General features: G+C 37.7%; 1 protein-coding gene across 1 annotated transcript in view; it reads right to left on the bottom strand.

The window, feature by feature from the left end:
- Positions 1-16,236, bottom strand: part of AKAP13 (A-kinase anchoring protein 13) — a 335,978-nt gene that overhangs the window by 103,432 nt on the left and 216,310 nt on the right. Inside the window, exon 9 of the mRNA XM_030814959.1 lies at positions 1,447-1,522. Within this exon, the coding sequence (XP_030670819.1) occupies positions 1,447-1,522 (76 nt within the window). The remainder of the gene's footprint in view (positions 1-1,446; positions 1,523-16,236) is intronic.

The raw sequence follows: 16,236 nt of genomic DNA, 5'->3' as shown, positions 1-16,236 counted from the left end.
GGAAAATGTCCAGGGGTTCAAAAATTATTTCTCTAAATATAGAAATTAAACTATGATGTGTGGAGATCGTTCCTTCCTATGAATATTCGAACTGTGAGCAACCTCATTTAACCTTTACTTGGCAGAAAGTTTCACTCTTGGGTGGTTTTAATTACACTTTTAGAAAAAGCCCCAAACAGTTTAAGGAACCAAAACACAGTAGTAAGTGGTACACGTTTAAGTAGAAGGTTCTAGGAGGCTACATGCGGGAAGTGTCAGCTAAATCTGTGAACAGGGCCAATCTTGTAAAACTTGGACCCTGAACACAACTATAGCATAATATCCTTAACTACTCTCAAAAAACGAGACAAAAATAGAGAAAAACACTTTTCATATTTCTTTTCAGTATTTCCTTTGTAGTAAATGTTAGAGAATTGACAATCAGTAGGAAACTGCTCTGGAGTTAGAGGATTCAAAACAATTTGTTTTTAAATTTAATACTACTGGAGGGTATCTACATGTAAACTATTTCTAACAAGACCTGCAAATGAAGACTAGGTAATTTTTAAAGCTGGGCAGTAAAAATTGGGAAGGCAAACAGAGGCTTGTTTGGTGAAACAGACTAAAAAACTCAGAATGCACATTACTAGTATTCACTTAGCAGCCGTAGGAACAGGCACAGGGATTACTCATCATGTTATCTGTACTACACCCTCAAAATGAGACAGGCTACTAACACTTTACAGATGGGAGGGAGACAACAGAGCACAAAGACATTAGGGAACACACTTTACGTCACACAGAGTTAGAAGCTGGACCTGGTTTAAAAGTTGGGAATCCTAACTAACCACAAGCCGTGTGCTGTGTCATTAACAAGCAAGGTCTTAAGAGCATCATAGCCTCAAGCGTTGTTAGGAATAACTCAAAGGTACTTAAGGAAAGACTTAATTCCTGACCATGCGTCCAAAGTGTAATGGTTCTCAACCTTGGGTACACAGTAGGGTAACCAAAGGAGCTTATAAAGATTTTGATATCTAGGCCACACCCCACCCAATTAAATCAGAATATCTGGAGGTAGGACCCAGGCATCAGTATATTTTTAAAGCTTGTTCAGCCAGATAACTCCAATGTGCATTCAAAATTGAGAACCTCAGGTTTGGTTAACAGTATATTTATACTTTTACCAGATTAAAAATCCTATGTCATATGTATATGCACAGCACAGACGCCTTCACAAATGAATAAATCATAAAGCCACCTATGATGTCCATTGCTACCAAAATAAAATTCAGGTAATTACATGTGCTCATCTTCAACTGTAAGACAAAATGCCTACAAACCCAAATCACATATATCCCTTCCTCTGATTTATTGTATAGCATGCTAAGGAAGGGCAGATCTCCAAATAAAATGATCTGCCAGAGTGGGCCTGCAGCTCCAGAAAACGAATGGATAATCTCAGCTTACCTGGGCTCTGCTTGGAAGCCAGAAGAGATGCTGCATCAGGGCATGGCTCTATTGTACACCAGTTTTCTCGGTTTATCTGAAAGAAAAGGAAAACACTGAGTTTCAGACATTGAAGTAATGGGAGATAATTTTATAGGTGCCAAAATTATGTCAACTGACCAACATTCCTATCTTTTTCTTTAATACAGGGTGAGCAAACTTATGTCAAGGGGAAAAAAATTTTTTTTCACAATATAACCACAGCAATCTATACTCAAGGATCTTAAGAGGTTGTCAATAACAATTAGGCATACAAAAGCAATAGGAAAAGATACATAAAGATGAAGGCCATAGTGTAGGCCAGGGGTAAAATTTTAAAAGTTAACAAATGAAATTGACTAAATATTAAAATACATATTTGGAGTGGCTCATGCCTGTAATCCCAACACTTTGGGAGGCTGAGGTGGGAGGATTCCTTGAGGCCAGGAGTTCAAGACAAGTCAGGCCAACATGGCGAAACCCCATCTCTACTAAAATACAAAAATTACCTAGGCATGGTGGTGGTGGTGCATGCCTGTAATCCCAGCTACTCAGGAGGCTGAGGCACGAGAATTGCTTAAACCCGGGAGGCAGATGTTGCAGTGAATCGAGATCGTGCCACTGCACTCCAGCCTGGGCGACAGAGCAAGATGCCATCTCAAAAAAAACAGGCTCAAAGGGGTTGCTGAAGTAATAAAGAGCAGGACTGGTGCTGGAATGCCAAGTCTGTGTTATTCTAAAAAAGCAAATACTTCCCCCCTCGCCATAAATTAAAAAAAATTTAAATATCACCTTTACACCTCCTAACCATCTTAATATTATAATTCTCTGATTAAATTTTAAAAATTACCATTGAAGATTTCAATACTCCTCTCTTAGTTAATTGATAAATAGAAACAAAATCAGCAAGATAGAGAAAACTTGAAAAACCTCAACCAATTTGAGCTAACACAATATAGAACACTCCACCCAATAATAGCATAAGAAACATTCTTCTCAAGTGCACTTGGAATGTTCATATTCTATCACATAAAACAAACCTCAAATAAAACAAACATATACTGTAGCACAAAACAAGTCTTAAATATAAGAGAATTAAAATAATAAAAAGTATGCTCTGTGATCACAACAGTATTAAATCAGAAATCCAAAACAAAAGATACTTGGGAAAAACTCAAATATTTGAAAAAATTTTTAAAAACTTCTAAATAGGCTGGGCGCGGCGGCTCACGCCTGAAATCCCAGCACTTTGGGAGGCTGCGGCAGGCGGATCACAAGGTCAGGAGATGGAGACCATCCTGGCTAACACGGTGAAATCCCATCTCTACTAAAAAAAAAAAAAAAAAATACAAAAAAATTAGCCGGGCACGGTGGCAGGCGCCTGCAGTCGCAGCTACTCAGGAGGCTGAGGCAGGAGAATGGCATGAATCTGGGAGGTGCAGCTTGCGTTGAGTGAAGATCGCGCCACTGCACTCCAGCCTGGGTGACAGAGATTAAAAAAAAAAAACTTCTAAATAACCCAATGAAAGTAGAAATATTAAGAAAAAGAAGAAAATATTCTGAATTGAATAAAAATTAAAACACCACATATAAAAATTCGTGGATATAACTAAAGCAGTGCTAACAGCAATATTTATAACATTACATGCCTATATTAGAACATGAGGTTTCAAATCAGTGATCTAAACTTCTACCTTATGAAACTAGAAAAAGAGGAGTAAATTAACCCAAAGCAAGCAGGATAAAGAAAATAAAGAACAGAAATCAATTAAATAGAAAACAGAAGAACAGTAAAATCAATGAAACCAAAAGCTGGTTCCTTATAAGGGTCAATAATATCAATACAACTCTGGCGAGGCTAATCAAAAAAGAAAAGCTACAAATGACAGGAATCAGGAATTACAGTGCGACACCATTACAGATCCTATATACTGAAAAAATAAATATTATGAACATTACTGCAATAAATTCATCAAGTTGGATGAAATAGGAGCATTCCATGACACTATACAACTACCAAAATTCACTCAAGAAAACATAGATAATCTAAATAGCCTTATTCTATTAAAGCAATTGAGTCCATAGTTTAAAACTTTATTACAAGGAAAACTTCAGGCCTAGATGACTTCAGTGGTGAATGCTACCAAACATTTAAGAAAGAAATGTCAACTCTACACAAGCTCTTACAGAAAACAGAAGAAAAGTATTTACAATGCAGCTCATTTTATGAGCCTAGCATTACTCTGAAATCAAAACCAGACAGATACAAGAAAACTATAGCTCAATATTCCTCAGGAATATAGATGCAAAAAACCTTAACAAAATTTTAGGTTAATGGAATCCGCAATATATATCATGAGCAAATGGGTTCATCCCAGGAATTTAAGGTTGGTTTAGCACTTGAAAAATCAGTTTATTAACAGACCAAAAAACTCACGAACTAATGATCATCATTAGATGAAAAGAATTTGGGGCCGGGAGCGGCGGCTCATGCCTGTAATCCCAGCACTTTGGGAAGCCAAGGCAGGCAGATCACTTCAGGGCGGGAGTTCAAGATCAGCCTGGCCAACATGGTGGAACCACGTCTCTACTAAAACTACAAAAATTAGCCAGGTGCGGTGGTGGGGCTCTGTAATCCCAGCTACTAGGGAGCCTGAGGCATGAGAATCACTTGAACCCGGGAGGCAGAGGTTGCAGTGAGCTGTGATTGTGCCACTGAACACCAGCCTGGGTAACAAAGCAAGAATCTGTCTCAAAGGAAAAAAAAAACCAGCAAAATTCAACATCTATTCATGATAAAAACTCTCAGAACACTAGGAACAGAAAGGAAATTACTCAACCTGACAAAGGCATCTATAAAAAACCTACGGTTCACATTATATTTACTGGTGAAAGACTGAATGCTTTCATTCTGAGATCAGTAACCAAAGATGTCCATTTTCATCACTTTTATTCAACAATATTCTGGAGGTCCTAGCCAGTACAGTAAAGCAGAAAAAGAAAGAAAACGTACACCATTGGAAAGGAAGAAGTGAAACTTGGTTTATTCACAAATGGCCTGACTGCCTATGCAGAAAATCCTAAGGAATCTATAAAAATACTGGAATAAATAATTTATTAGCCAGACACAAAGTCAACATACTAGCAATGAGCAATTAGAAATTGAAATTAAAAATAAAAGCAATACCATTTACAAAAGCCTCAATAAATATAAAATAATTAGGGATAATTTTAAGAAAATATAAGTAAGACTCATACTCTGAAACCTTTATAAAACACTGTTGAGAAAAATTAATGCAGACTTAAATAAATACAGAGATACCATGAGATCAGAAGACTCAATACAGTTGTTAATTGTCCTCAAATTGATCACTACATGATTTCAAGACTTACTATAAAAGCTGCACTAACCAAACCAGTGTGATATTAAACGGCAGACATACAGATCAATGGCAGAGAAGAGAGAATCCACAAACAGACCTTCACAGATATGGCCCACTGATTTTTGACAAAGATGCCAAGATATTTTAATGAGGAACATAGTCTTATGAACAAATGATGCTATAACGACTGGATACTAATAAGTAAACAAATAAAACTCCCCAAGATCTAAAATCTTACACCAAACCTTACCACCTATAAAAATGAACTCAGGATACATTATATATCTAAATGTTCAACCTAAGACTATAAAACTCCTAAAGAAGACAGAGGGAAACACTTTTATGGGATCTTCGGTTACACAAAGATTTCTTAAATAGTACATTTTTTAAAACATGAGAAAAAAGATAAATCTATGTCAACCTTAAAAACTTTTACTCCTCAAAAGCCATTGTTAGGAAAACAAAAAGGCAAACTAAAAACTGAAGGAAAATATTTATAAAACAATTATCTGCTAAGAACTCCTACCCGGAATATTTAAAAATAAAAGAAACTCTCATAATGCAGTAACAAAGCAACATAATTTTTTAAATGGGCAAAAGATTTGAATAAACATTTTATTTAAAAAGATATACAAAAGGCAGATAAGCAAAAAAAAGATATCCAGCATCATTAATCCACAGGAAAATGTAAATTAAAATCACAAGGACATACCAACAGACATCCATTACAACAGTCAAAATTTGAGACTGATAATACCAAATGTTGGTAAAGATGTGGAGCAACTACAACACAGAACTGTTGCTGAAAGAATGCAAGATAATATAGCCATTTTGGGAAAGCAGTTTAGCAGCTTTTTATAATGTCAAACATATACTTACATACAATATAGCATCCCATTCATTTACTGAAGAAGAATCAAAACCTACTGTCACACAAAGACTTGCACTGGAACTTTTAAAGCACTTTAATTCATGAGAGCTCCAAACTAGAAACAGCCCAGATTGCCATCAAATGGTAAATGGATAAGCAAATTGTAATATATCCATACAATGTTATAGATTCACAGTAAGAAGAAATGAACTGCTGATACAAACAACATGGATGAATCTCAAGAGTATTATGGTAAGTTAAAAAAAAAAAAAAAAGCCAGACTCAAAAGACTACCTATTGTATGGTTCTATCTATGCAGTATTTAGAAAAGGCAAACCTACAGTAGCAAGAAAACATTAGCGATCAGCAGAGACTGAAGGAGAAGACTGACTACAGGGAGACAGAACGGAACTTCTGAGCTGACAGAAATGTTCCTATTATGATGCGGTAGTAATTACACAATTTAAATATTTGTCAAAGCTCACCAAACTATAAACTTATATTGGTTAATTTTGTTGTATGGAAATTTATACCAGAATAAAGCTGAAAACAAATACATTCTCAAAAACATAAGTATAAAATATAAAATAAATTTGTCTTCACAATTCCCACGCACCTTAACATTATAACCCTTTAATCATTAAAACTGACATACTCAGATGTAATTCTAAATAATATGAGCGGAAATATCTAAACAAACTACTAAGTAGTTGTGAATATTTGTATGCTCAAAGACAGAAGCCTTGATTTTATTCAATAACCTCTGAAATATATTTCTGATCACTTTAGTGAGAAGATTAAACTCTTCTGCTGATAAAGATCAACAGTTTTACTGTATATGCTAAGTGGCATAAGGCAGAAAGCCAGGGGACATTTTGTCAAATTACAACTGTTTGACAATAAAATGAATGAAAGGAATTAAACTGCTTGCAAATAACCAGGCAAACTAGAACCACATGAAACAAAACACTTTATCATTTGCTCTGTTCAGCTATTTTACTATTACAGAGAGGAAAAACAGCAGGAGTCAGGGGCCATCAAGGTTTCAGTTCCTGGTGTGTTACAAAATGATGCCAAAAATGTAAAAGTAATCCTGAATGGAACTGAATCTTCAGCAGGTGCCCTGGGATTACACTTATTAAAAAATATCCTTTCTGAAATGTACTTTAAGGTGTACACAATAAGGAAGTAACCACAAATTTTGTAACTTTACCAACACCCTATCCACATCTTTCAAAGAATTGAAACAACACATTTTCTTCTTAAAAAAAAAAAAAGGCCAGGCACAGTGGCTCATGCCTGTAATACCAGCACTTTGGGAGGCAGAGCAGGCGGATCACGAGGTCAGGAGATCGAGACCATCCTGGCTAACACAGTGAAACCCCGTCTCTACTAAAAATACAAAAAAAATTAGCCGGGTGTGGTGGCGGGCGCCTGTAGTCCCAGCTACTCGGGAGGCCGAGGCAGGAGAATGGCGTGAACCCGGGAGACGCAGCTTGCAGTGAGCCGAGATTGCGCCACTGCACTCCAGCCTGGGCGACAGAGCGAGACTCCATCTCAAAAAAAAAAAAGAAAAAAAAAAGTCATTCAGAGAATTTTCTCTTATTTTGAAACTGCATTTCATTTGAAATGAGCCAAATTTTACTTACTGTGAAATAAGATTCTCTGCTAACAGAACCACTGTACTGCAATACAAAACTACACTTTTAAGCTGGAAGGGAAAAAATTACTTCCCCCCCTGCCCCTATTATTATTGTAATAAGAAGAGGCTGCATGAATACAGCAACAAGTTTAGATAGTTAACGGAAATAAAAGAGCTCAGATGATTCTTTAGTGATAAGTAAAGCATCTGGAAATGAACTACTACGAATTACCATATTACTGTCTCCTACCTTGACCTTCAACAAGTTTTTTGGCCAACATTTTAGAAAACCCTATTAAAATTCTATTTCTGCCGGGTGCGGTGGCACAGGCCTGTAATCCCAGCACTTTGGGAGGCCGAGGCAGGCGGATCACAAGGTCAGGAGTTCGAGACCATCCTGGCCAACATAGTGAAACCCTGTCTATACTAAAAAAATACAAAAATTATCTGGGCGTGGTGGCACGTGCCTGTAGTCCCAGCTACTTGGGAAGCTGAGACAGGAGAACCGCTTGAACCAGGGGGTCAGAGGTTGCAGTGAGCCAAGATCGCGCCACAGCACTCCAGCCTGGCGACAGAGCAAGACTCTGCCTCAAAAAAAAAAAAATTCTATTTCTTAGAATACTCTTCATTACCTTCTCAATATAACATGTCATTCCATAGCCAATGAGTAAAGTGAACATTATTTGCTTTGAATATGCAAGCAACTAAGACTCTCTATACTTTTCCTGTCGTTTTAGGTACATGTGTTACATAAAGTGAGTTTCACATTTTACAAAATTATATACAATAAACACATACTACTAGAACAAAATTAAAGTTAAATATCTTTAAGTAAATATACTAATTTCTGAGTAACAGTGATGAGAACATATTCATGTTGGGAAACAATTCTCCATGTCCCTCTTGCATTTCTGCAGGTTCTGTCAGCAAAAGTCCTGATGGCTCTTTTACTCTAGACTATCTTTTCAAGACTGTTTGTATATCAAACATCCTTAGAAGATAAAAATATTGTTTCCTTCTGAAGCAAAGGGCAGGTTTGTTTCTGTCCAGTATAATAAAGATAATGTCTCAGTCAAGGGCAAAGGTCACACAGGCTTACTGTCCACTGTATAAAAATTCAGATTCCTTCAGGTTTAGATTTCTCAGCTGTGACACAGCATCAACCTGGACCCTTTCGTGTTGCCTGCATAGGGCTTAGGAAGCAAGGAGAACCAACAAGAAGGTGATGCTGATGCTGCTGGCTATGCAATAATACATTTATCTGTCTCTGACCCTAGAATCCCATGACTTCAGCCAGCACCCATGAAACTGTGTCAGGATGTAAGTTAACTTGCCAGCTTGCAAGCACGGTAAAATTTCAGATCCACCACATTAACAATTAGTAATTGTTTAATTAATATTAATTAAATATATACTATTAATTAATAGTATACATTATATAGTATTAAAAATTTTACACACAGTGGCAGCCAAAAATCTCTTGACATGTTACACGTCTGTGGTGCAATCTCCTAATCTGTTTTCAATTGGGTGGATATGTCTGAGTGACCACAAAGAGACTACTTATATTCCTTTTAACTTTCCTGTGGTTTCCCAAATTTTCTTCAATGGTTATATATTTCTTTTCTTTTAAAAAAATTTATCTTGAGAAACTTATTTTGTAACAACTTCAGGCTGATACAAAAAATAGTATACGTAAAAAGTAGAAAACTTTAGGTTGCAAAGACAGCACAGAAAGTTCCCATTTATCCCCACTCCCTTCCTCACCGGTTTCTCCAACGTTAACATCTTACATAACCATGACACAGTTGTCAATACTAAAAAACCAACACTGGTACATTACTATTAAGTAAACTCCAGACTTTATTTGGATTTCACTTGTTTTCCCACTACTGTTCTCTTTCTGTTCCAGGATCCCATCCAAATTACCACATTGCATTTGGAGTGTGTGTGTGTGTGTGTGTGTGTGTGTGTGTGTGTGTGAACGTGTGTGTGTATTATTTTGCATTTTAACATCTTTATTGAGATGTAATTCACATACTAGAAAACTGGCCCATTTAATGTATATAATTCAATAGTACTAGTGTATTCATAGAGTTGTGTAACCATCACCACTATGTAATTTTAAACATTTTTATCTTGACAAAAGAAACCCTATATCCATTAGTAGTCATGCCTCACCCCCATCCCCTGTCCCCTAGTGCCTAGAGAGCCAGGAATCTATTTCTATCTCTACAGATTTGCTTACTCAGGACATTTCATACAAATAGAGTCACACATTATTTGGTCTTTCATGCTGGGTTCTTTCACTTAGCAAAATGTTTTCGAGGTTCACCCATGTTGAAGCATGTAACAGTACTTTACTTCTTTTATTTCCAAATAATATTCTACTGTATAGATATATCCAAATTTTACTTATCTATGCATCAGTTGATGGAGATCTGGGTTGTTGTTGTTTTTTCCCCCCACTTTCTGACTGTGACGAATGATGCTGCTATGAACATTCAGAGTTTTTGTGTGGACATGTTTTCAATTCTCCTGGGCATATACCTAGGACTGGAACTGCTGGGTTACATACATGATAACTTTATGTTTAATACTTTAAGGAGATGTCAGACTGTTTTCCAAAGTGGCTGTACCATTCGACAATTTTTCTACATTCTTGTCAACACCAATTTTTGTTATCTTTTTTATTGTAGCTACCACAGTAGGTGTGACATGGGTGCTCATCCTGAGTTGTTTTTTTTTTTTGATGGAAAATATTTTAAAATCTATTGTTACTTTCTAGAAAAGGAAGATAGTGTGAAGATGTAATGCTTGCCATGCTGGGATGTTTCTATCCTTCTTCTGTTTTGTAAAAACTGTGTTAAGTATCTTCTATATAATAAACACTGTACCAAGCCTTAAAAGCAGTAGTAGTAAAATAGCTTGTCCTCAAAGAACTCACAGCTTACATGTGAGATGTGAAAATGTTAGGTCGGTCAATAAGCCTACCACAGCATCTTGCATAGTTGACAATGAAATGTGTGTTCACTTGGACAATGCATGCTGTAATTAATAGAGATGGGAATGACAGTGAATGGAACACTATATTGCATACAGTATTTTCAGTGCTACATATATTTCTGGTTGGGTCACAAATGTTATATATACAGAGACACTGGACCAGAGTAACAATTTGCCATTTTAGTTCAGTGTGTGTGTGTGTGTGTGTGTGTGTGTGTGTGTGTGTGTCTGTGTGTAAAACAGAGAATAGAGAAGTCAGAGATGGCACACACCAGTGTCTAAGAGCCAGAGAACTTGGAAGATTAGCGCTTCACAGAAGCTGCTGCAGAGAAGTCAAAGCAGATACAAAACAAAAATAAGTTACTGAATTTGGCAACTGTGAGCTCAGGAGTTCAAGACCAGCCTGGGCAACATGGTAAAACCCTGTCTCCACAAAAAATACAAAAATTAGCTGGACATGGTTGTGGGCACCTGTAATCACAGCTACTCAGGAGGCTGAGGTGGGAGGCTGGCTTGAGCCCGGGAGGTGGAGGTTTCAGTGAGCCAAGACAGCACTGCTGTACTCCAGCCTGGGCGACACAGCCAGACACTGTCTCAAAAAAAAAAGGCTGTAAAAGAACTCATTATATTTCTAGATTCATGATACTTTAAAGTACCATCCCATAGATTTGACCTTTTTGCAGACCCGTGAGAAGGCACGTTGCCATTTTAGAGAGGAAGAAAACATACTCAGTGAGGCTTGGTGATTTGTGGAGAGCATACATGTAGATCAACTATATTGTATTCATAGCTTTATCTGCTCAAAAGACCATAAGCTTCCTGAGAACAAAATCGCCATCTATTTAACGGATCTCCCCAGTGAGTAGTAAGTGCCTGGTTCATGGTGGATGCTTAATGAATAATCTTTGAATTCATTATCCTCAGTGATTCTGAAGAAAAAAGTGGAGAGACTCCTTGAGGATTACAGCCCTGCTTCTCTTTATTAGACCCATAAAAAACCTGAGGCCAAAGGAGGCAAAGTAATTTGATGAAAGTAATAAATATTTCAAAACAGAGGACCCAAGGTTTCCTCACTTCCAGTCCACCACAAATTTCCCCCTCAAGAGTCTCTTCTTGTTCTTTTCCCTTTTTCTTGTTTCTCCTTTCATTTTCCCTACTTCCCTCACTTCCTTCCTTTTCAGAAAAAGAAGCTCTGTCACCCCAGGCTGGAGTACAGTGGTGCAATCACACCTCACTGCAGCCTCAAACTCCTGGGCTCAAGCAATCTTCCTGTCTCAGCCTCCTGGGTAGCTAGGACTACAGGCATGTGCCACCATGCCCAGCTGTTTTTTAAAATTTTTTTTGGAGAGACAGGGATCTCACAATGTTGCTTAGGCTGGTCTTGAATTCCTAGCCTCAAGCAATCCTCCCACCTCGGCTTCCCAAAGCATTAGGATTACAGCCGTGAGCCACTGTGCCACCTCTTCTTATTCTTTGCTTTGTCTTAGAATTCAATAATAATTGTTTAAAATTTTTTAGTATTAAATTGAATAAGTTTGGAAAAGAGTATTTCACATCTTCAAGAAAGATTTATTGGAAAATAGTCATTGTTGATTTAGACAAAAATATTTAGAAAATAAGGCATTACTGAAATGACACAAGTAAAATATGAAACTGGATACCAATTTTTCTAAATATCAAAATGCTGTAACTAAAAAAAACCTGCTGTTTGTTTGTTTGTTGCTGGCTCTGTCAATTACTAGGATCCTGTGGTTTTAATCACCAGCAGTTAACTAACAATGATGTCCTGAGGAGGCTCACTGTCTCTAAGAACACAAGAAGCTTAAATAAATCTGAGATGATACACACTTTCACGCAAGTTCTCTCTTCTGAATTAGCCTTCATTCATAAACATTTAAAAGTAAAACCCACACTGAAGAACAGTAACATTTCCGGTAATTCAGGGCTTCTGCACCAGGATTGGGAAATCTAGCAGAAGGCGGCTTCTTAACGCTATCTTGCTGTCAGCTACACAATGACACTCATCCACACAACTAGCCAGCAGCACTTACGGAGTGCTCACTTTAGGCAAGAAACCAGGCTAAGGTACAGCAATAGACAGGAAGGTGAAAAAGACATGATTCTGATTACAATTGGCATAGTAGCTCCCACGGTTTGTAAGTATAATTTTAATACAAAATGCCTTGGTTTACAAAGGCTTGACGTCCCAAGATGATAGATACATACATACATCCTTATGAGTCTATGGATTATCAGATTCAGTGAGATAGCTCCACAAACCATGGCCTGTAAGGTTGGAAACACTGATTAATTTGTGTAATACAATAGGTACACAAATAGCTAAAATCCACAAAAGAAAGTCCCCAGCATGAAAATAATTCCTGCTCAAGAATCCGGGAAAAGTTCAACAAAAGTGTTGGTATGTGAGGTAGGCTTTAAAAGTGGACAACATGCTTGAGAGAGAAAGATAGTAAGGCACGGAATTCTAGCTATACGAAAAAAGCATGAGCAAAGCAGTTAGGACACTCCAGAGCTGGACTTCATAGCCTTTCATGTCACAGACTCCTTCAAGAATCTGCAGGAAGCCATGGAACCCTCACCAGGAACATGCACGCTACATCACAATCGGTGGTTCTTTGCATAGCCTCATAACCCAGGTTAAAGACCTTTGCTTTTGATGTTTTTCAGGAACACAAAAAGCCCAACAGTATCCAGAAGTGGAAATTGAGCAAGGAAGAACAACAGGAGATACAGCTACAATGAATCTAGGCTTTGTTCTCTAACAAGAGTGGACCCTGCCAATCACATAAGCAAGGTAGTAAAAAGATCAGTACTATACTTGGCCAATAACTCTAGATGTGTACAGATAAAATGGGAGAGTAGGGAGGAAGGAAACACACGGCATCTGAGGCACAAAGGCCAGTTAGGATGAGCCTGAACTAGTCCAGTCTAGAGGTAGTGTTTACCTGGACTGGGGAGCACATAAAAGGTATACATCAGAGAGCTAGTACAAAGGGCAAAATTCACAGAAGTAAAAGAAAAATGGGTCAAAGATCCACAATGAACAGATATAGGAAATCTAGAGGGAAGAAGATGATGTACTCTATTTGCCCATGTTGAGTTTGAAATAACAATATGTCCTGCAAATGGTTACACAAGGTTTTGGAAGCTTAAGGGAAAGGCTGGCGCTAGCTTCATTTGTTCTTGAGATAATGGATGAAAAGAGAGTGCAAGAGAGCCAAGGCAGAGCTTGTGAAAAGAAAAGACACCCTAAAGGTGGCATTCATAGTAGATAATACCTGTTTGCAGATGGGGTGGTTTGGAAAGCTCATACTTGCTGGCTTCTTACAAACACAAACAGGATAAAACTAAGTGTGCATTAGGGAAATGCAAATCAAAACCACAATGAAGTAACACTTCATATCCAACAGGACAGCTATCATTTAAACAAAAAAAGATAGAAAATAAGTGTTGGCGAGGATGTGTTGAAATTGGAATTCTTGTTCATTGCTGGTGGGAATGTAAAATGGTACAGCCACTGCAGAAAACAGTATGGCAGTTTCTCAAAAAAAAAAAAAAATTTAAACACACAATTACCTTATGATTCTGCAATTCCACTTCCGGGTATACGTGCAAAGAATTGTAAGCAGGAACTCAAACAGATATTTGTATACCAATGTTCATAACAGCATTATTTGCAACAGCCAAATGGGGGCAACAGCCCAATGTCAATTGATGGACGAATGGGTAAACAAAATATGGTATATACTTACAATGGAATATTATTTTGCCTTAAAAAGGAAATTCTGACACATGCCATAATATGGATGAACCTTAAAGATATTATGCTAAGTGAAATAAGACAGTCACAAAAGGACAAATGTTGTATGACTCCACTTAGTACCTAGAGTAGTCAAATTCATAGAGACAGAAAATAGAATGGTAGTTGCCAAACTAGCAAGCAAAGAGAATGGGAAGTTAGTGTTTAACAGGTAAAGAATTCCAGGTTGGGAATATGAAAAAGTTCTGGAGAGATAGCTGGTGGAATGGTTATATAACAATGTGAATATACTTAATGCCACCGAACTATATACCTAAAAATGGTTAAAATTTATGGTATGTACATTTTATCACAATTAAGAAATGAATGTGCAACAGTTAGAGATGTGCAAGCTTGTTTAGAGAAAAGTAGTCAGGCAGCCCACACAGTTAGAGTCAGAGCCAGTCATCTGGGCCAGACGCTACCAATCATGGTCAATGTCATTAACCAGAGGACAAGCTCCATATGTACTGTGTGTGGAAAGAATGTCAAAACATGTATCAGCATTTTCAACCACATCCTGTGAAACAGCAATACCAAGCATATCATATTCATGTGTGAAGAATATCGTGCTTCCTATAAAGTAAGCTGCTTAAGAAATGTAAAGTTGATTACAAAATATCTCCCCCTCCTTCTGCCCTATTTCAGAATCACTGATGTGGCAGATACATTTGTTCTAGTCTTGGTTCTATTTATCAACAACTCCACTATTTCTTTCTCACTCAAACAACCAAGGCAACTTAAAGGCCACACTATGTGGCTCCATTTGAAACACTGTCAGAGTGCTTCCTACAGGCCAGATGCAATGCCAGGCCCTGAGTACATACATGGAAAGACATCTGAAACTTTGTTTTTTAAGCGATGGGGGTCTTGCTAGTATGCTCAGGCTGGTCTTGAACTCCTGGCCTCAAGTGATCCTCTTGTCTCAGTCTCCTAAAGTGCTGAGGTTACAGGCGTGATGTGAGCCACTGTGCCTGGCCACATCTGAAACATATACTGCAGGAAATCAAAAGCCACCAGACATTTTTTTTATTAGAGGGATCTTGTTCTCATGTTAGTCTCTTTTCCAAACGTGATTCAAAGACTGAGGTTTTCACGCTAACAGATAAATTGGTTCCTTATACTATCAACACTCTTCTCAGTCAGTTCTGAGACTAGGCTTGGCAAAAGATTCTGATCATCAGCAGAATTAGGAGACAGGATAGGAAAAATCATCAGTGTTGGCACTGCAAATAATTTGAGTTTAAAGAGAAAAATGAAGATGATTATGTATCTTTCTATTCAGATTTACCCTTTTGGAATCTTGAGCTGTGAACAAAGTATAGGATTGGCAATTGACTAAATGGGTAGGAAAGTGAATGGGTGATTTAGAAAAGCAAGTAGCTGGAAACGTGGAAAACATAGATTTTACCATTAAACATCTACATCTTTTGGAGAGACAAGTCACCAAAACATACATTTTGGCTCTGATCACATTTATGACACTTTAGCTAAAAACCAGAGTCATTGGTTTTCCTTTGTCCATACTATCTCCATGACAACCAGTTCATGGACACCACAGGTATTCAACATCCAAAGTTCTGGTGAATTATGGTGCACATGAAATATGGCATAATGGAAGTTACCTCAGAAGAAATGCCAGACCTCTCCAGGTAACTTTGAAATTTCTGACATGAAGCCTATGGACCCCTTGTGATTATCCCTAAACCACACCCACAATGTGTTCCCATCAGTCAGAAAATAGAGCTGTACATATTTTCAGTGGAGAGGGAATTGTCTTTGTTTCTGGCAGTGTTTCTGTTACTGTTCGTATCTGAACATCCTAATAATACAGCTCATGGTTACACCCAGCCTTCCCAGGCACTGCCCATATTTACTTCCTCTGCAACTGTCTCAGGAGATCCTGCCTGAGCTACAAGGCTGAACAAAAGGAAGCAAAAACCCACCATCCGGACATAGAAGCCAACACTTGAGTCAAAGTCTTTTCAGGGAATTGGACTGTATCTGAGTGGCTATATATATGGCTGTCTTCAATCCAGAGCCTCCTTAT

Source organism: Nomascus leucogenys, chromosome 6, assembly GCF_006542625.1.
Source record: "Nomascus leucogenys isolate Asia chromosome 6, Asia_NLE_v1, whole genome shotgun sequence".
Classification (NCBI taxonomy): domain Eukaryota; kingdom Metazoa; phylum Chordata; class Mammalia; order Primates; family Hylobatidae; genus Nomascus; species Nomascus leucogenys.
Note: the sequence above shows the minus strand (reverse complement) of the source record. Positions and strands in the feature narration are given on the sequence as shown.